General features: G+C 37.1%; 1 protein-coding gene across 3 annotated transcripts in view; it reads right to left on the reverse strand.

Annotated features, from left to right (window-relative positions):
• PRKD1 (protein kinase D1) overlaps nucleotides 1–21,267 on the reverse strand; it is a 335,003-nt gene that overhangs the window by 12,798 nt on the left and 300,938 nt on the right. For all 3 annotated transcript variants that reach the window (XM_032623527.1, XM_032623529.1, XM_032623528.1), the window contains exons 14-16: nucleotides 10,831–10,992; nucleotides 10,163–10,261; nucleotides 8,974–9,241 (exon numbers count right to left, since the gene is read on the reverse strand). In XM_032623527.1, the coding sequence (XP_032479418.1) occupies nucleotides 8,974–9,241; nucleotides 10,163–10,261; nucleotides 10,831–10,992 (529 nt within the window). The remainder of the gene's footprint in view (nucleotides 1–8,973; nucleotides 9,242–10,162; nucleotides 10,262–10,830; nucleotides 10,993–21,267) is intronic.

A 21,267-nucleotide genomic window follows, 5' to 3' on the forward strand; every position in this document is an offset into this window, starting at 1 on the left:
CACACTTGCAAATTCTCCTTTGTGTGGGCAAAGCAGGTTTAGAGATTTAAGATTACATCTTCTTCATCTGCTCAGTCACCATGCAAGAATTGGTATTATAGAAAAGGAACTATAACCCCCTAACTCTCCAGTAATATTCACATATAAAATAGTATATATATATGTGTGTATATATAGATACAGATACATAGATAGAGTTTGTATATTTAACATGATAGACAACTTTTAGACCAGGTGTGCAAAAGTCACACAAAAGGTTGTACTCCACTTATTCCTGGAACTTTCTTGCACTTTTGTTCCTTATTATTATTTTTTACAAAAGTGTCATATGCACCTGGTAAAAGATCTAAATCAATCAGTAGGAAGAGTTCAAATTGAAAGATAAAACCTAATATCTCATTATTAAACCTCTTTTAACTATGTAAAAAATTTATTCTGATTACCTCTACACCTTAAAAAAATATGTGCAGTATCATTTATGCTTGATTCACTAACTTTAAGCTATTCAGAGTATGGATGAATGCCAGTCTGTGAAATGTTTATTAGTTTACAATGAGATAAGTATAGAAAGTGAGACTAAGTCTTTGGAAACTTTCACAGCATCCTGACATTGCTGTCACATTTTTATTATATTTCACAAAGTACTGATCCATATGTTTGGAAATTAAAATAAAATAAAACTGGTCCTTTATCACATAGTTTGAGAAGAACCACCTTAAAAACAAAATAAAACATTGATTCTCTTCCATTAAGGACAATGAATCATTCATTTCAGCTTTTTCTACCTCATTGTCCTCCTTTATGCAATTAATTTAGTTACATTAAATTAATGTACTGGCTACTGTTGTAATTTAGAACAGTGCCTGGTGCACAACACAGGAGATATATATATATATATATATATATATATACATATGTGTATATAAAACATTTATTCAAAAGGATTAACTCTATGATTAAATCGTATACTAAATCATGCATGTGAATGTACTGGGCTGGCCAAAAAGTTCATTCAGCATTTTCCGTACAATCTTACGGGAAAACCCAAATGAACCTTTTAGCCAACACAATACATAAGCCAATCCATTCACCTCGGCAGAATCGGATATCAACTCTGTGCAAGTTACAGCTCTTACAGCTCCTTTCACCTCTTCTCTGTCCTCCTTTCCAGTGTGAAAGAAGTTTCACTATTTACACATCCTTTTGCATAATTATAATGAAGTCAGATATGCTTGGTCTACAGGTTCTCTATAATTTAAAATTAATAAGCAATATGTGGAATAATTTATATATAATTATTATGAACTATAGGATTATAACTCATACCCCCTATAGTCTATAACCTATAACCCTACAACCTGTAACATCAAATTTCTACACCTATGCCCACTCAAAGGAGAATTTTCAAGTGTTAAAAGGATTCTCTCTTCCTATATTCCCTTAATCGCTCAAAATCATGACACACATGTTAGTTTCTTCTTTATTACACGTAACTTTATTACAAATTTTTGCATTTCCTGGAGTTTCTTTTTTCTTCTTTCATCTCGACATAGGAAGCTTGTCAAGAAGCTTTTTCTTATTTTTTTTCTTACTATTTTCATGGAAGTCTATATTGAAATACATTCAACATTTGGAACAAATTACACGTCCTGATATTAAATCTGATAAAGAAAATGATGTGGATACAAAAAAATGTTACGAATGAGAGGAATTTTTAGTTCATCTAAATTTGAAACTTACTAAAAATTTTTTTAGAGCACTGTCAGCTGTCAGGTCTTTCAGGGGATCAGGGCTCCCGAGCAGTGTTTTAGAAAGTGTGCTCCATGGACTTCTTACAGTCTCAGAGCAAGATGGCAGTTTATGGGGGTTGAGTCTGGGAATCCCCATTATTAACTAGCTCCTCTGATTAACCGCTGGCATGCCAAAGTTAAAAACTGTCTGCTATATATTTAGAACGAGACAATTAAAGGTAGTTTAAAACGAGCCATGATCAAGGAGGTTCTTTGGCAAAATTATTAGTAATCCCCTACCTTGCAAATATTCCTGTGTTCTATTAGGTAGTTTTTCCACTTCCTGTTTCTAAGCTCTACATCCCTGTTACCTATTTCTTTTCTTTTCTTTTCTTTTTTTTTTTTTTGCGGTACGCGGGCCTCTCACTGTTGTGGCCTCTGCCGTTGCGGAGCACAGGCTCCGGACGCGCAGGCTCAGTGGCCATGGCTCACGGGCCCAGCCGCTCCGCGGCATGTGGGATCTTCCCGGACCAGGGCACGAACCTGCATCCCCTGCATCGGCAGGCGGACTCTCAACCACTGCCCTGCTTACCTATTTCTTAAGTTATAGATTGAGACTTGGTTGCAATTTTCTGGTTTTTTGGCCATGTCCATCCAGGATTCACCCTTATTATGTACTAGATGTGACAAACATGGAGGACAACCTGGCCTATCTCTTGTTATTTTGGAATTGCTAAAAATGCAATGAATGAAGGGGCATATTGGTACATGATCAAATAAGGTGCAATTCTCTTTAGTTTCATCTGATTATCTAAAAAAACGTTTAAATGACAATGGACTGCCTGTTCCATAAGATGAAGTAAATCTGCCTAATCAAGTAACTATTTGAAAATAGGTGAACAAGTCCTTTCAAGGAACTGAGAAATGTCATAGCCATCCTATGTGCTGAGGACTAAGCTTAACCTAGTATGAGATAAAGCTGGAGGTGAGAGCGAGGCCATGTCTAATTACTGACAGGTAGTAATGGATAAACTGGATGGTCAAATGGCCATCAGATAGTCACAATGATGAAATGAAACAAGGTACAACACACTGCCTTAGAATGAACTGAAATGTTCTCAAACTCCTCCTTTCCCATGATTACCTAAAGTCTCCTTTTGTGCAATTATTTGTAATCATATGATTCATTCTGGAGTGTTTTATTGTATACATGCATTTTTATTTAGTTATATATGTATAGCAATATATAATTTATACAAGTATTTAGTTATATATATAACTGTGATTAAATATGTGTTTAGTTACATACATAATTATATGACTGTATGTATGTGTGTAGAACTAAAATGTATATATACAGAGAGATCGACTGATCATGTAAAGTGATTGGAAATAGTGTTTAACACATTTAAGGTAATCTAGTTATGTCAATCACTGTGCTAACCACTTTCCAGTGCAATTTCATTTAATACTTAAAGTAATCCAGTGAGTTAGTAACTAGTGTAACTATATTGCAGACAAGAAAACTGAGACCTGGAGGAATAAGTAACTTGGATGAGGTCACCAAGATGCTGAGTGGAGGCAACTCAGGTCTTTATCACAACATGATCCTGTTTCCCTCTCTTTTTAGACATTATTAAAAATTGTGTTGCTACACTAGCTCTAAGCTAGTGAAAACATATTAAAAATTTAATGTGACAGCATGGCTAAATCCATTAGAAAGGATAATCAGGTAGCTGTAAATGCAATGAGTAAGAGCATCTGCTTTGGAGCAGGCTGACAGGATTTGCACCCTAGCCCCACCCAGGGAAGCCACTTAACCTTCTATGTCTGCAGTGCCTCATCTTTAAAATGGAAACAATCATAGTATCTACTCAAAGGTTGGGGACAATTAAATAAGTTCATATATGTAAAGTGTGTAAAGTAGTGCTTGGCTACAGTGCAAAGGTTATAGAAGATTAGTTATTCTTATTTTTTTCTTTCAAAATTTATTTAATTTATTTAATTTAACTATTACCATTTTACCTGTAACATTTGCTAAGTTAAATTTTCCCCAATTTTTTTCTCATTTTTCAAGTCATGCTTTAATTCACAAAAAAATCTATTTTTATAACGGACATCTGTTAATGCTTTTGTGTTTGTTTTTAGCCTAGTATCTTTTCCCTGCAGGAACTTCCTCTCTCCAACCTGGAGGGGGCTCTCCATCATCCACAGTGCCAATCAGAGCCAGGCTCCTGCAGTGACAATGTGATTGTTCCCAGGGTATTACAGGATTTAAGGGCAGCCAATCAGTGCCCCTTTCAGAGACTCTACAGCTACTGACAGATAATTACGGTTCCATTCTGAGTCATGTACAATGGGTAGCATGTAAGCCTGGAGCTGCTGGGAGATCACTTTGTACCACATGAAAAGCCCACCTGAGAAGGAAGTCATCATAAAGTAAAGCAGAGGTAAGAGAGAGAAATGTGACACTTGAACTATAGGATCCAGATGAATGGAGTTCACCTTCTGGACTTCCCTAGTTGTGTGAGTCAATAAATTATCTCTGTCTAACTTAGAGATAAGTTTCTATTATTTGCATGCGAGAGTCCTGATTAACTCACTGATAAATTATTAGTAAGCATATCTCTAATGCCAATACTCAGCTTATTGTATTATAATAGCAAGAATAATTAATGAGTTTAAAATATTCCCTATAGGTTGCTAAATAGCAAGACATTAGAAATAAGCACCCTTTGGTGTGCAACAATGTATGCTGTAAAGAATGGAGAGAAACCAATGATTTCAAGTCCAAGCCCTACCACTGTGTGACCTTAGGCAAATTATTGAACCTTTCTGGTTTCTAACATAGAGACTTAATCAAGTTACTTATTAGAGAACTGCTGTGAGGATCAAATCACACAATGATAGCTCAAGCACTTCAATATATAGTATTATATTTTACTGAGTCCATGTCTACACTAACAGAAAAAAAAAAAAAAAGCACGATAAAGGAATTTTCTCTTCCTGACACATCTACGTACGTTACAAAGACCTTACAACTTTCTTTTATCTTTTGCTTTTTCATGCCAAGAAAAAAAGTACAACTAACAATTTTTCTGAAGAACACTTGGGAAATGTGCACATCAGTTTGCATATAATTTCTAAAATTATACAATCAATTCTTGGTTACTTGCCAGAGCAACTGCTTAGCTTAGTGTTCTGCTATCCTTTTCCTAGATCCAAATCCTTGGCTCACCCCACACCTGCGTTCTATAAATGCCTTTCCCATCTTTTATCTCTTTCAGTCTCTATTACAACTTCATTATATGGGCAGGAATCATTACCCTGTTTTACAGATGAGAAACTGAAGCTCAGAAAAGGTAAGTGATGGCTAATTAGAATGGCAGGAAGTACAACATCACAAACTGCTTCACTGCTGATCCTTACCTTTGATTCAGAGTCACTGAGGTGCCTAGATGTTTACTTCCTTGCATCTGGAATTTTAGTGGTTCTGGTGTGGTTTACAGTATCCTGAGACTGAAAATTCACTAATTTCAGTTGTGACCACCCTTGGCCCGATACTAGTTTGCTTGTGTATTCATCAGATCCTACGTGCTTAAAATTATTTGGTACTGGCCCTGTGATAATATCTAATCAGGAAATTATTAGTTCCCGAAAAGACAGTGGAATAGAATCTGGGCCGGTAATTACTTTTGTAACACCTCAGCTAATATTATGACATAATTTAATTCGCTTTCCTTTATATTCAATAATACACCTCTGTTCATACACCAGCAGGTAGGTAACTCATTTGCCATCTGAGCTTCATTTAGCAAATAGTACAACTCCTGTGCCTCAAAGGCAAGGATGAACTAGAAAAAGATACTGAGAAGAGAGGCCAGTTAACCCCCAAACTGATACTTGAGTCACTTAGAAGAAGGAGATTCTACCTGAGCTGGTTTCCACATCACTTTGTCTGAGTGGCAGGACATTTTTAGTGCTTAGACATATCTATAGCCAAGTAAAATGTGTTCTTTCTGGTCAAATATAAATGCCCCTTGAATAATCCCATGTATTCCCTCTTTGTAAAACGCTGTATCTCTTCCTTTTCTTTCTTCAGTGACTGGCCTAAGTTCCATTTCCCCTGAAAATGCAATTCTGACTAGTCAAGTCCACAGTGATTCTCCCTCCTCTGAACTTGGAGACCCTGATTTTATACCAAGCTAACAATTCAAGGAAATAAATGATCATTTTCCCAAGTTCATATAACTCATCTCCCCAACAAACTTTCAAGGGCATTTTATGAAAACTTGAAGGATATTTTATGTTTTGCCCTTTACATTCATATTACTTATGCATGTATACTGTGGTTTCCCAACAAGAGTTTCTTGAGCTATTGATATCTATGCCTCTGGTTTCTATTACTAGAGATAATTAAACATTCATAATCTATAGCTTCTATCTACACAGAAGGCCAGCATATTTCCGAGAGTGGGCATCATTTGTTCCACTACTGCAAGAAAAAAAATTTTTAATGTGAAGGTTATTTTCTTAATTTCCTATTCTCGCATAACAGGAAAATGTATGACTGGCTTTCGAGATATTTCAGATTTGCACTGTGGTAACAAAATCAAGTTATCCTACTGGATTTCTAGATTATAGATATCAAACATACCTTTAACTGTATTTAAAGGTAATGTTCCCTGACAAGGTTAGGTCACAAGGTTATTTGATAATTCTCTCCTTTCTGCCTCCTGGATGAGAAAAAGAATTACACTTCCCTTTTTTCTATTGAATTAACCTAAATATTTCTTTAATCCTTTGGCTACATGGTAGTTCTTTTTAAGGTCACAGATTCCTTCAAAATATATCCACCTAGCTATGATTTACAACTAATTAAATGATGTTAAAGGTTGTTGACAAAATCAAAACTACAATGAGGTATCACCTCACACCTCACACTCAGAATGGCCATCATCAAAAAGTCTCCAAATAATAAATGCTGGCGAGGTTGTGGACAAAAGGGAACCCTCCTACACTGTTGGTGGGAATGTAAATTGGTGCAGTCACTATGGAAAACAGTGTGGAGGTTCCTCAAAATACCAAAAATAGAGTTCCATATGATCCAGCAATCCCACTCCTGGACATATACCCAGATAAAACTATAATTCGAAAAGATACATGCACCCCTATGTTCACAGCAGCACTATTTACAATAGCAAAGACATGGAAGCAACGTAAATGGCCATTGACAGAGGAACGGATAAAGAAGATGTGGTATATATGTACAATGGAATGTTACTCAGCCATCAAGAACAATGCAATATTGCCATTTGCAGCAACATGGACGGACCTAGAGATTATCATACTAAGTGAAGTAAGTCAGACAGAGAAAGACAAATACCATACGATATTACTTATATGTGGAATCTAAAATACGATACAAATCAACATATCTACAAAACAAAAACAGACTCACAGATATAGAGAACAGACTTGTAGTTGCCAAGGAGGGGAGGGGAGGGAAGGAATGGGCGTTTTGGATTAGCAGAGGCAGACAATTATATATAGGATGGATAAACAATAAGGTCCTACTGTATAGCACGGGGGACTATATTCAATGTCCCGTGACAAACCATAATGGAAAAGAATATAAAAATGTATATATATGTAATGTGATATATATAGATATATAATGTGTATATAGATATATAATGTGTGTGTGTGTATATATATATGTATAGCTGAGTCACTTTGCTGTACAGAGGAAATTAACAAAACATTGTAAATCAACTATACTTCAATACAATTTTTTTAAAAAGGTTGCTGCCAATAGTAACTCAAAGCTCTGATAATAGATGGATTGTGCCATTTAATATGAATGTAGTCTAAGAACTAATTGTCCAAGCAATTTATACATGCTCTTTTCCAATTTCTGCACCACCACGTGCAATAACAGGTATCAAATAGATATTTATCTTGAATGTATTTGCCTCTTTAAGTGGTGGAAAATCTCAACAAACTTAGAGCTAGATGTTGCCTGAAAACTAAAAAGGAAGCAGGACCAGTGGTTACAGAATGTACGCTCAGAACATCTGGGTATAAATTCTGGCTCTGCCACTTACTAGCTTTGTGATTTTGCAAAGTGGTTCACTTCTTTTGATTCAGTGTTCTCACTTGAAATATAGATATAATAGTTAAACCTATCTTCACATTTTGTGTGTGTGTGTGTGTGTGTGTGTGTGTGTGTGTGTGTGTGATTTAAATAAACTCTAAAGCACGTTCATAAGGAACTGCTTTCTTTTTCTTTTTTTTTACGGTACGTGGGCCTCTCACTGCTGTGGCCTCTCCCGTTGCGGAGCACGGCTCCGGACGCGCAGGCTCAGCGGCCATGGCTCACGGGCCCAGCCGCTCTGTGGCATGTGGGATCTTCCCGGACCGGGGCACGAACCCGTGTCCCCTGCATCGGCAGGCGTACTCTCAACCACTGCGCCACCAGGGAAGCCCAGGAACTGCTTTCTGAAGAATGCAGTGAGCCATTTTCACTGCCCTGACTGCCCCACCACTTCTTTTAAAACTATCTACCACTCTTCCTTTAAGAAGGAAACATTTATTAAGAAGAATTTAATTTTAAATAATGCAACACTGCCAAGGTAATCTATCCTAAAAAAAAAGAATCAGAGATACATATAAGAAATTATACATAAAGGTTATCTAACACTGAACAAATAGAAATAACCTAAAAATATAATAGCAGGCAATATGTATAAAATATTATACATGCTCTAATGTCAAATACAGGAAAACAGTATACAAAGAATGCAGTATACTAATATATGTAATGTGACAATTAAAATATCAATATCATGAGGTTCTTGTGCCCATAATAAGTTAAAAGTGCTTAACATGGAAATAGGCATATAGTAAATAAAAGAGTACTGTTAGTAAAGATCAAGTATTACCATTATATCAATGTGTAAACATTTATAAGTTCTAAGGAAATACACCAAATATTAACAGTTTCTCTTTATTTCATTTACCTTTTAATGTGTATTTCTCAATTTCTCTATAATACATATACTTTTTACCAGTAGATATTTTTGTCTCCATTTCCTTTACTGCTCCATCCACCTCAATAAATTTGTGCCCCTGCCTTAGTGGGCAATTTGCAATAAGCATTTATCAATTTAAAAATTCACAACTGAATTAATAATATAACACAATGATTAAATCATTATCACTTTTGAATGGAAGATATTACCTTCATGAGAGATTTCCTTCCAGGGATTTGGTGGATACATGAAAGCTGCATTCTGGATTTGGTCGTGGATGTCCTCATCTTCATTAAATGGGAATGTGCCACTTAGGCTTACATAGATGATGACCCCAACAGACCACATGTCTAGAGAGCGATTATAGCCCTTGTTCCTTAGAACCTCAGGAGCCAGGTAAGCTGGGGTACCCACCACTGACCTCCGGAAAGACTTCTCTCCAATGATCCGGGCAAAACCAAAATCACAAAGTTTCACCTGTTGATAATAATGGTTTGGAGATATAGTAAGGTCACAAACTGTGTGTCTTAGTCCACAACTGCTAAAAAACAATTATAATATTTTACATATATTGTATGGATTTCTCACGGTAGAATAGCTATTTTCCATTTTATGTACTTGAAGATAGTGGTTTAGGTACTGATACAAAAGTATGCTTTTATTCATAAAAATATCATCTAAACATTCTCCTTCCCTCCTCTGTAAAACCAGAGATAAGTGTGAAAATATGTATACACAGAAGTGGGTAATAGTGTTTTACCAGGCAGGAAAACATCATGCAAACTGATGGATTTAACTCAAGGGCTTATGATAAGGAAAGGTTGAAGGATAAGCACAAGGATGCATCATGCCATCCACAATATTCCTCAAAATTAGCTCTGCACGGACACCTAGCCAGGACCTGAGGGTATCAGGGAGCCAGGGCAGAACAGCCACCTCAGTCACTTCAGATGTGACAGCTCCTGGGAAGAGATCCAGTTGTTTTGCATCCTCTGAGTTGAGGAAAAGAAGAAACTTTTTTCCTTGCCCCTGAGAACAACACTGAACTGCAATATCTTGCCTAACATTAGAGAGCTGGTAGCATCCCTGGGACTCTTAAGTGTCTCCCTCTTAGGCCAATGCTCCCAGCATTGACCTAGTGCTGCCAGTTCTCCAGGATGTCCACACGACAGAAGCAGAAGCCCAACGAGAGGCTCAGTGTGCATTATTAAGGCAGGCTGAGCTGAGATGCAGAGCGACAAAGCTGCAGTCCCCACAATATAAGAAGGGTAACAAATGGATGAAAACAGACAGGTGAGACTTGAAACAAAGGTTTTGAGGAGAAAGGGTGACAGAATGCTGCAGGGGAACCAGTGATGCTGTGGGCTGGCTTTTTTGCTGAGAGGCTTTCATACTTGCCTGAGGGAAAGGATCAGCTGATGCTAGCAACACGTTTTCTGGTTTGAGGTCACAGTGAACAATATTTTTAAAGTGTAGATGACGCAAAGCTACAAGTATCTATAAAGGAAAAAATCATCAAAATCATTTTATTTTAGTCTAAAAGTTTATTTCAAAATGTTTTCTACTAGGACATAAATTTAGAGGGTCAAGAGAAACCTCAAAATGAATGGCTGAGTTTCTTTATACTCCAGTTCCTGAAATGAGCTAGATTAATTAACACAGCAGGTTTCTAAGGAAACTTTAATGGAAAAAGTATCATATTATGGTATCCATATAGCAACCAAAACAGGTGTAGATAAAAGAATTCAATGATATCTAACAAGGATACATATTCCTGAATATTTTCAAAGAATGAGGACTCAAGTCACTGTGCATTTAAAAATTTCATGAGTAGTTTTAATACATGAGCCTGCACACACATTATTCATTTGGTACGTATCCTGAACGCTGGATGCTACAGATATAAATTAGAGAATATGATAAGCCACTGCAACTTTTTTTTTTAAGTGTAGTTTAGACTGGGGAGGTAGGGACTAAACAACAAGGGTAGAAAGCTCTAGGTAAACAGTGATAACATTTGATATTAGATATTACCTTTTTTTTTCTGACTCTAATTGATTTCTTACCTGAGTAATTAAAAACTTCGTTATGTGCTCTGGCAACCTGCCCTTTTCACTTGACAAGATCATCTCCAGCATGTCTCCATGGAGTTTTTCCATAACAACAAACACTCTTTCAGGCGTCTCAAACATACACTCCAAATTTACAACACCAGGGTGATGAAGGTTCTATTAAAGATAAATAAAGCACTTGAAGAAAATGAGTTTTTTGATACTGTTTGGCAAGCTCACTGATTATACAAAACTGTTCACGTTTAAAGCTGTGGAGAAACCCACACTTAAGATTTTTAACACCTCTAAATTCCACATGTGCTGCCTTATATTTTTGAAATTCTAATGTATCCAAAAAATACATCTTTACTTTCTGTGCATAGTGAATTTTTTTTTCTATGCTACAAATCCAAGTTCCAGCACAGTGAATTGCTAATTAGGTTTTAATTAGAATACCATACTGAGAAATCTGTAATTTCTTAGGATCATCTCCAATATTAAGCATACTGTCCTAAATAAGTTTACTAGGCCATCTCTACACACTTCGTAGAAATTTAAGGTAGACAAGGTGAAGTATGTTCATGGAGTACATCTGACTGCACTGATGAAGCACGTTAGTCAAAACCTTTTGGCACTGCTCTGCTCTTGGAGGCTGCTCTAGTTTGCTCCAGAAGCTCTTACACAGAGTAAAGACCCCCATGAAAACAGAAAAGAAATGATTATTGAGCCCTGTTTTGTTCAGGACACCATGCTATGTGGTAGTGCTGCATGGTTCTCAAGCACTCAATAAATATTTCCACAATAAAGTAATGGCCAATAATGATAGGCTGAATTTGGCTTGACAGGTTGTCACACATGTCAAGTAAAGTTACTTTTAACATTAGATGGGCCCTTGTAATGATGCTTAAGTCTGAATGTTGGTCTGGGGTCATCAACAAAAGCCTTTGATCATTTGACTTTTAATATTTTTTTTCTGCACATGACAACAAAAAATCCTAACATTAAAAGAACTATTACATATTCCACTTATATTTCAATGAAAAATGGGGAAAAAAATCATCACGAATAAAAACTACCAAAAGAAAAAAATAGGGACTAACTTTAATGTGCTAACAGCTGAACAGGCAGAAGAAATTGCATCCTTTATTCTAGGGGAAAAAAATCTCAGCGAGCAATAAAATTAAATGTAAAATGAAAATTCCACTAGTTATTGGAAACCTGAAATGGTTCACTCTTCAGACCTCACAGACAGATGCTGGGTGGTGAGCAGTAGAGGGGACGTGGGTGAATCTGCATTGTCATGTCTTCCATGCTACTCATCGGCATAGAGAGCCTGGCATCAACTCAACATGGAGCTACGGCTGTGGCTGGCAGTAGCTCCCGTGATGATAACCTGTCTCTCTGGGTGCCCTTCCACTACTTTGGCAATTGTGATCTCCACCCGAGACATCTGATGGGTCTTTCTGATTCTGAGGCCTTGGTGCCCAATCATGCAGTATAATGTGGTCATGGTATAGCAAGGTACTGAATGTAGTCTGAGAGATGCCTGCACACCCACCCAATGGCCATTCACCTCTTGAGGGCTGGAGTGATTATTCTTGAAACTGTCAAATCTGGCTACTTCAGATAGACTAGGTCCCCAGAGTTATTCTCTCCTGGTCAGAGCTCAAGTACATGGGACAACTGTGGGATTAACAAAGCTCACACTGTCACTATTAAATTTCTTTGTCCCGACTGCCTACCAATAGGACCAGATAGCTGGTTGGCTTTGACCACTGTGGGAGTGCCAGATCCTTAGGTGGGAGACTCTAATTAATGACTCCATATATCTGTTCGATACGCAGTATGGAAGACCGGTGACAGCATGGTTCATACCTGAACCTGTGCCCAGGCTGTCACAACAACTAGACAGACCACCAGGCTCTGGGTATCCAAGCATCTCAGCTGTCCTCTTTTAAATCAGTGATCACAGAAGAAGCTTTAAGGATGACATGAGAGTCCTGCCAGAGTCATGATTCTCCCGGGACAAGTCCACTATGAGATGTGATAAGTATACCTTCCTCTTCTGAGTATCTTCTTAACTGATTCTTTCTTCTATTTACTCTAACTTTAAGCACTCAGTGTTCTTGGGAGTTTAGCTTCTTTAATTGGCCAAGGCCTTGTCTAGGTGGGGAGTGGGAACAATGAATAGGAAAGGAGCAGACCAACAGAAGTAGGCAGCAAAGCAAGCAGGTCCCTTGTGTTTAGATAGGAAAACCTAGAGCGTGAAGGAGAAGACAAAAGTTAAAGGAGTGAGACCTCCAGGACCCAAGGAGGGCAGGGGAGGACACAAGTGGTGTGGCAGTGGCTCAGCCTGCTGCTTCTGCTGCTCTTGTCGTAGGCTGTGAAGGTTGGGGGGAGAGTCAGAAGATGACCAGGAATCTCTCCTACCTAAATTATTCGAATATATGCACAATGTCAACCCTCATGCGCCTCTACTTGTATTTTTCTAAGCATATGAGTTCCTAGTGGTACTTAAGTCCTTCAGTCAGTATACTCCTTTTTCCTTTCCACCACTCAACAAGAAGACTTGAGAGGCCCCTATTCAGAAGGTAGGACTTTAACATGTGCTTATCTAATTGGTATATTCCCAAAATGTTCTAGGCCAAAAGTATGGAATAGATTGAGATTGTTTACTGTCAATTATTTTGTGCCATGTTCCCTGTAGACTCTGAAGGACTGTACAATTCTCCTTTAACAGCATCTTTATGAAAAGGATAAGGGAAAATTTTTCTATTTCTCGATAAAGGACTTTGAATATAGTTAGGGATATATTTTAGAAAAAAGTATAGGACTTTGAATATAGTTAGGTATATATTTTAGAAAAAAGTATAGTCAATGAATGCATTGAACTAAAGGTCATGTATACACAACTGGTAAAAAAAAGTGTCTTAGAAAAGTTTAAACTCATATGTTCATTGCAATTGGCCCTTGGTCTTTTACCAAAACCTTTATGTTTTATAGGTTTGCTAAAGAATACATTGAGTGGTAGCTGAAAAATCTTTCCAATAGCAAAATGACTTCATTTTTTCTGTATAGCTGATATACAATAAGTTGATATTTTTTTGGGTTTATTATGTATGGTTGAGACAAGGCCATCATAGATGCCTACTCAAGACCCATAATTTTTTTGCACTGAACCAAATGACCAAACTTGTTTTTACATTTGACAATAACAAAAGAAAATGGAATACAAAGAATCATGCCTTCATCATCCAAATTCTCTCTACTATACTGATAAGAAGCATTTATTTAGCCTAGAGAAGATAGTATTTGAAAACTAGAGATAGAAAAAAAATTAAAGTCACTATTTTCTATCATGTATGATTCATATTATCTTTTTAATACCTTAAGATCAACTCTAAGATGAGCTTTAACCAAAGTAGTTGATGTGACTTGTTCACAATTTTAATTTTGTATATAAAATATGAAATAGCTTTTCAACATTTCCCTTCTGAAGTCTAAAGTAACTTAATTAACTTAAAAATGGTTTGATGACTGTAACATCAACTGTGGAATAGTAGAGTTCAGAAAGAAGTTTTGCTAACTTCTCAGGCCTAGCTCAGGGATTTGGATAATAAATTTCATGGCAGAGTAAGCTACTACAGGACTTTCTGACCATCTGTTTGTTGCATTTAAGTAATTTAATTTTCAGGAAATGAAACATTTGGTCAAATATAGGAAAGAATAGTGTCTATTCACACATTACAGATTGATGACATATCCATGGGGTGAATATAAGTTGTTTCGAAGACTGGGAGGAAATGCCATTTGGAGATCAAGACAAAAATTCTCCTGACTCAAATTGCAAAGAGAATTCTTATGTAATTAATGGAAACTAGTCACTAAAAGCAAAGGACTTTATAAAAGCAGCAATATTTTACAAAAACATTTAATTAAAAATTTTAGTTTATGCATGCCTTCTATTTTATGTTACTTTTTTTTGGATTTGTATTAAGGAATATTTAGTTTGTACTTATAATCTTTGATTCTAATAGTTTTGCTTTATTGTAAATCTAGCATTGCAAATTCATTCTATATATTTAGCTGTGATAAATTAATGTCATGTGTTCCCTTTCTTCTACCTTCAGGATTATTATACTCAAACATATGAGAGGTAGGAAAGAGAAAAATTAGAATCAATGTATCTTTTCAACAGGTTATTTAGGATTCAGCCTTAATGTGGGAACTTCTGACTACTTTTCTATCAAACAACTAAGTGGTTTAGGTCATACTGGGACAGAAAGAAAGAAACTTCAAAGTGAAGAATCCAGGATCTAAATTCTAAATAGCATGCAGAGCAGACAGAAGAATATACCACAGCACAGTGGTGCACAGCAATGGGGGTGGGGAAGAGAGGTGCCTTTCTCGGAGGCAGAGCACCATGGCAACGGCTTTGTTGATTCTCATTCCCGGATGAGGGATAAACATACCATCTTATGAATTTTCTAAACACAGTCTCTTACAATTTATGCTTCATTTACTGGTCCTAGAAGTCATAATCACCTAATGCCTTATGAAGGGGACACAGTGTGTAACAGTACCTTGACAGATGCTGAAAAGTCATCGTGTAGAGAGCAGATAATTATAAAAAGACTTGCGAAAGATAATACCCAAATTGATACAGTAAACTCAGCTATCTCTCCTAATTTCTCTCTTTAGTTTGATAACTGGGAATTTAAAGTAAGTGGCAGAAAAGAAAATTTCCTTTTGTGTTTCACCTAAAGGAGGCTACATTAAGCTAAGTATGAACTGCCACAAACTTGCACCTTCTAATTTGTCCTCCCCTGTCTTCCCTTGTGCTGTATTTTTAAACTTCAGTGATGGCAGAGGTGCCTCTACTGTGAAGTCAACAGGTGAGGGCTGTGTTACACCATGTGAGAGCCCTCCTGATATAACATGAGGATGGAGATCGTTTGGTTGTTGCATGTGAACGTATCCCTATTTCATGTTCCGTTGGCAAAAACCCTACAATTTAAATAGGCTCATACTCTAGTGGTTATCTTTTTGGAGGTAGCATTTTTGGGGGAAATTTCACCTGTAAAATTTTAGAAATGCACATTGATAATAACCTAGAACCAAATAAAGCTAACATATACTGTCAGAGGAATAAATGCACCGATATTACTTCAATAAGACCAGATGTAACAATCCACCCTCCTGTGAATAGGTATCACTGGCTGACATTTAGATCAATGGGGCCACAACCAAATTTAACCTATTAGACTCTGAGAACTCAGAAATGACCAGATCATTCCTGGTAAAAACTGTCTGCCTATACCATCCATCAGAACTGGAGTGTAATGTTACTTTTTTTGTATGGCACTAATTAGCTCAGATTGACCCTGGTTTAAATAGTTCAAAATTTTGTGGAAGAAATAAGTTGAAGCATCTCCATTGACTGCTAATGACAATACATATATTGTGTCTGGATATCAAGAAAGGGAGTCAACTTTTAGGTGGCTGGATTATAATGCGAAATTTACCATTATTTCATCTTAAGTTAGCTGTAAGTCCTCTGCATTCTATTAAGTAACAGTGGAGCAAGAAAATTTTTTTTAAAGGACCAGTTCAATATTTGCATGGAAGAAAAAAAATCAGGTGACACCTGATATAAAACTTCTGTATTCACATATATCCATAAACCTATATACAACCCTCTCAGTCATTCTGCACTTCACCTCTTCTGGAAATGCTTTAATCTAGCTTTAGATTCCAGGGCTGTGCAGACACATGATAAATAGAATGAGTCCTCTCCTTTCCTTACTAAAGGAGAAGAGACCGAATGCAGAGGGAGGAGTATGTAAAAAATACACTTAAAAAACCCTTCCATCATCTCTCATGTTTCTAGCCTTTCTTGACTTTTCAGTAGGTAGAAACAGTATAAAAATATGTGATATTTTCTACTCATCACCAGGAAGCTTTCAGGTTAGAGGTATGAATGAGAAATTTAAAAAGCAAAATCTAGATTCCTAAGCCCACCATCTAGAGTCATACATACACTGAGGTTTCACTGGCATTGATGTTTGTATATGGGTGAAATTGTTACTATAATTTTTGGTGGTCGAGGGAGTGATTTCTATCAAAAGAAAGACCCTTACACAGCAAGGATCCTGTATGCATCCTAGTATCTATCCTCTAGCCCCCGACAAAGGCTGGAGTTCCAAGTTGAATTTAGGCAAAAGGACGTAATATTTGAGAACAAGCAGCAAAGGCTTCAAAGGCAGAAAATTAATAACTGATTGTTACCTTTTAAAGAAAATCAGTGTTAGTAAACATTCTACCCATGAAGTGTGACCCCCTTTCCTCTATGCCATTACTGTTTGTTTTTAGCGGAAAGGCAAGAATTAAAAGAATGGCATGTTAAAATAAGGAAATTGGAATTTGTAGGTCAAGGTGTGTTTACTGTACATAAAAGTTAAAAAATGGATCAAATATCTGGATATTTTTTTCTATTTGCTACAAACGCATGGCAATGGAGACAACATCTGGAAAACATTTTTATTTCCTGTTAACCTGCCTGATTGGAAACATGAACACATGAATCCCATCTTACCTTGGTGTTAGACTTAAAGTGTAACTTTTAACAATTCATATCACTGTAGCCCAGTTACTATATTTAAATGTCAGCACCCCAGAAAGCATAACATTCTATTATAAGGTTAAATGACCTGTGTAGACACATAATCTCTCTGATGTCTTAAGTACTGGATATTGGGAACTGGAGTGACCATGTAAAGTCTACTGTACAGTCTACTGTACAGGTTAGAAGACAGAACATTACGTGCAAAAAGGTCAGTTTGTGATATCTTACATTTGTGTAAGGGTTCTGTGGCACTTAACTAGCATATTATCAAAATTAAATAAGTTCTTAATTATGTGGCATCTCAGAATCTTTAATAAGTGAAAGACTATTCACTTCCAAGATGTAGATGACCTGGTTGTAGTACACAATATTTTCTTAACTGTCTTCATGAGAACATCTTAACCTCCACCCTCTTCCATGAAGGAACTCAAAAGACATGATCTTCCAAAAATATGTTGGGAAACACTGATTTAAAAAACACTTTATAGGAACTTCCCTGGTGGTCCAGTGGCTAAGACTCCACGCTCCCAATGCAGGGGGCCCAGGTTTGATCCCTGGTCAGGGAACTAGATCCCACATGCCACAACTAAGAGTTGCCCCAACTACAGATCCTGCATGCTGCAACAAAGAAGGATCCTGTGTGTCGCAACTAAGACCCAGCGCAGCCAAATAAATAAATACATAAATAATTAAAAAAATATATATAAAACACCTTATATATTATTTAATTTAATCCCCCCCAAACATTCCTGTGAAGAAGCAAGCACACCAAGTCAGACGAATTCTAAGCCATAATTAAGGAAACAAAAAGAGGGTTGCCAAAACATGGAAAAGCTTTGACTGGAACCTGACCTTCTGACACTAAGTTTTCACTATGACTAACTTCTTATGGAACACAATACCTATTCAGAAAATTTTCTAAGTTTGTTTTCTTTTCCTTATAATAGATCTTTGTTTTATTTTTCCCTCTATCTTAGATATATATACACATAATCTGTGGGCTTTATTTACTGGAACGTGCAGAAGATAACAAGATTACTTTAGAGCTGCAGAACATGTCTTCAGAAGAAACAATTTCACTAAAATTCTTCATGCAGTAATATAAAAAAGAAAAATATTTGAAGAAATATGATGAACATGTAAGATGAAACAAAAGAAGTATAAACTAACCTCTCAGTACACACAAAAGAGAAAGAACTCAAATTTTGCATATTTTTTCTAGAGAAAGAAAAGTTGACTCTTTCATGATTTAAGTAAAATCACCAGTTTGTGCAAATTTTCATTTTCCCACTCATATATTTAGCAATATTATTCTCTGGTTTTCTATCATGATTACCTCTTTTCCACCTACTCTTGATCGTCTTTTTTGACTAAGAGAACAAAGCCAGGTATTTACAAGATGTATATTTAATCTTGCTCTGTGAAGATAAATTACCATGTTTTTTGTTTTTGTTTTTGTTTGTTTGTTTGTTTTTTTGCGGTGCACGGGCCTCTCACTGCTGTGGCCTCCCCCGTTGCGGAGCACAGGCTCCGGACATGCAGGCTCAGCGGCCATGGCTCATGGGCCCAGCCGCTCCGCGGCATGTGGGATCTTCCCAGACCGGGGCACGAACCCGTGTCCCTTGCATCGGCAGGCGGACTCTCAACCACTGTGCCACCAGGGAAGCCCAAATTACCATGTTTTGTAGTCAAAAAGGAATGCATGCATGTGCAGTTGGGGCAAATTCTGGACAAAAGATACAATGAGACCAAAAAACCCATCTGCCACTTTTGAAGAGCTAGGAGCAAAAGCAGGGGGTAGGGAGCAAAAGCAGGGTACTGTGCATGCCCCCTGCACACAACACTACCTAAGGGGTGGTAAATCACCTACGCACCCCTCTGGCTGAACACTGGATACATCCCTGCCCTCACCCCATATAAGGAACCAACTTGCACCCGCCTTGGGGAGCGAGCAAGGGAAACTGTTGCTTGTTTTCATTCCCCCCCTGCTGCAGCAGGGGTTCCAAATAAAGCCTTGCCTGAAACAACAAAAAAAAAGGAATTAAGGTAAGGAATACTTTATTGTCTTATTGGCATGCTCTGTGATTCTGTATCCCTCTGTTTCCTTGAGCTGTGGCTAAATAATTTGTTCAACAAATATTTACTGAGTGTCTACCAGAGGTCAGGCAAATGTTAATGTATATATGTTCAGCTTTACCCCAGGATTTGAGTCAACTGTGTTCTCTGTTACAATGAAATTATGTGTCTCTATGTTCTCTATTTAGGAAATTCTCAATATCAAGTTATTTGAACTTGTTCCTAGGAGCTAGATTTACAACTTAGTGGTGGCAATACTAGTAGTATAAGTTCAGAATCTTTACTATATGCTAGGCACTAAGAATTTCACAAAATTATCACACTCAATTCTTATAACATCTGTTCAAGGTTTCTGGATAAGGAAAGTGAGAGTCAGAGAACTCAAGTAACCTATCCAAGCTCCTAAGACTCTTAAGCCTGATGTGAGAACCCAGGCAGTCTAACCCCAGAACTTAGGCTCTCTAAACTCTATGTTATCCATTGCCTCAATGCTTTCCTTGGACTCAAATCCATTTAGGACCTGTCCTGCCTGTTCTAACTAGTGTGCTTCAGGGGCCACGCTACTTAAGCCTCCTCACTTTGCTCTCAGAGTGCATTTGAGTATGTTGTCTGGATTTCGAATGCTGCCTTGTCAGTCTTCTCACTGCAGTGTCCTCTGTACCTGTTATGACATCCACCTTGACAATTTGGATTCCTCGCCTTCCTAGCTGGAAGAACTTCTTCCTTACAGCTTATTCTGTTTTTAAGCTCATGTACCGCCACCGTGTTGTTCTGTGTTACCAAATCCCCTCCTGATCTTGAGGTTCCATTGCCTTTAAAGGTATCACTCTGACATGTTCTCTGATTTCTTTTGCACCCAATGCCCAATTTTTCCCCCCAGGTCTAAGCTTCTGAGACAGCTGTAACATCTGGAACAATGAGCAGCCACTCTACAAACTCTTCCTCCTCATAGTTTTCTAATTAGAGCCTAAAATGTAATTATTTATTTATACAAGAACGGGGGCATTTTGACTGTCACAACTAGCTGAAAATAGCTTCTAAGAAAGTTTTCTTGCCTTTAAACTTTCTTCTCTAAAATATGTCATCCCCAAATACTGATCTGATCATAACAATTTCTTTTTCAAAATATTTCAATAATTCACAAACACCAAAGCATAATAAAATCCAGTTGACTTGGCACAATATCTAAGGTTCTCTATGAACTCACATGAAAGCCATTTCCCAGTCTTACCTAAGCGTACTCTGTCCTTTCACAGCAGTCTCTAAACTATGGTAGGCATACTTTTGGGGTACCAGAAGATTTTAAAGATATGTGAGCAGAGGGATAGTTTTAAGAAAATGTGCTTTGTTTACATTTGTGTCTCTACTGCTTGGAACATGGTGAGTACTCAGTAACTATACTTTGAATGAATGAATGAATCTTAACAGTCTATAAATATTCTTCTAATACAGATCTATTTGAGAAAATCCCCACAGTCTTCAAATTCTCCAAGCCCAAGTTGCCTTTCAGAATAATTTTGCTTCCACTTTCCAAAAGGAAGGCATGCTTCTCACACATTCCAAATATTACTAGGGTACCTTGCCATGGGGAAGAAAATTGTCTGGGAGAAAAATAAAAGGAAAATTTGAAACATTGTGTTGATATGAAGTGAATGACCCTAATAACTTGGAAATCAGTTCTTTTGCAACTTAGTTTCTAATTCATGCTTTCACCAAAATTAGAGAAGCATTTAATAGATTTATTAACAGAG

The sequence above is a fragment of the Phocoena sinus genome, chromosome 2, assembly GCF_008692025.1.
Source record: "Phocoena sinus isolate mPhoSin1 chromosome 2, mPhoSin1.pri, whole genome shotgun sequence".
Taxonomy (NCBI): domain Eukaryota; kingdom Metazoa; phylum Chordata; class Mammalia; order Artiodactyla; family Phocoenidae; genus Phocoena; species Phocoena sinus.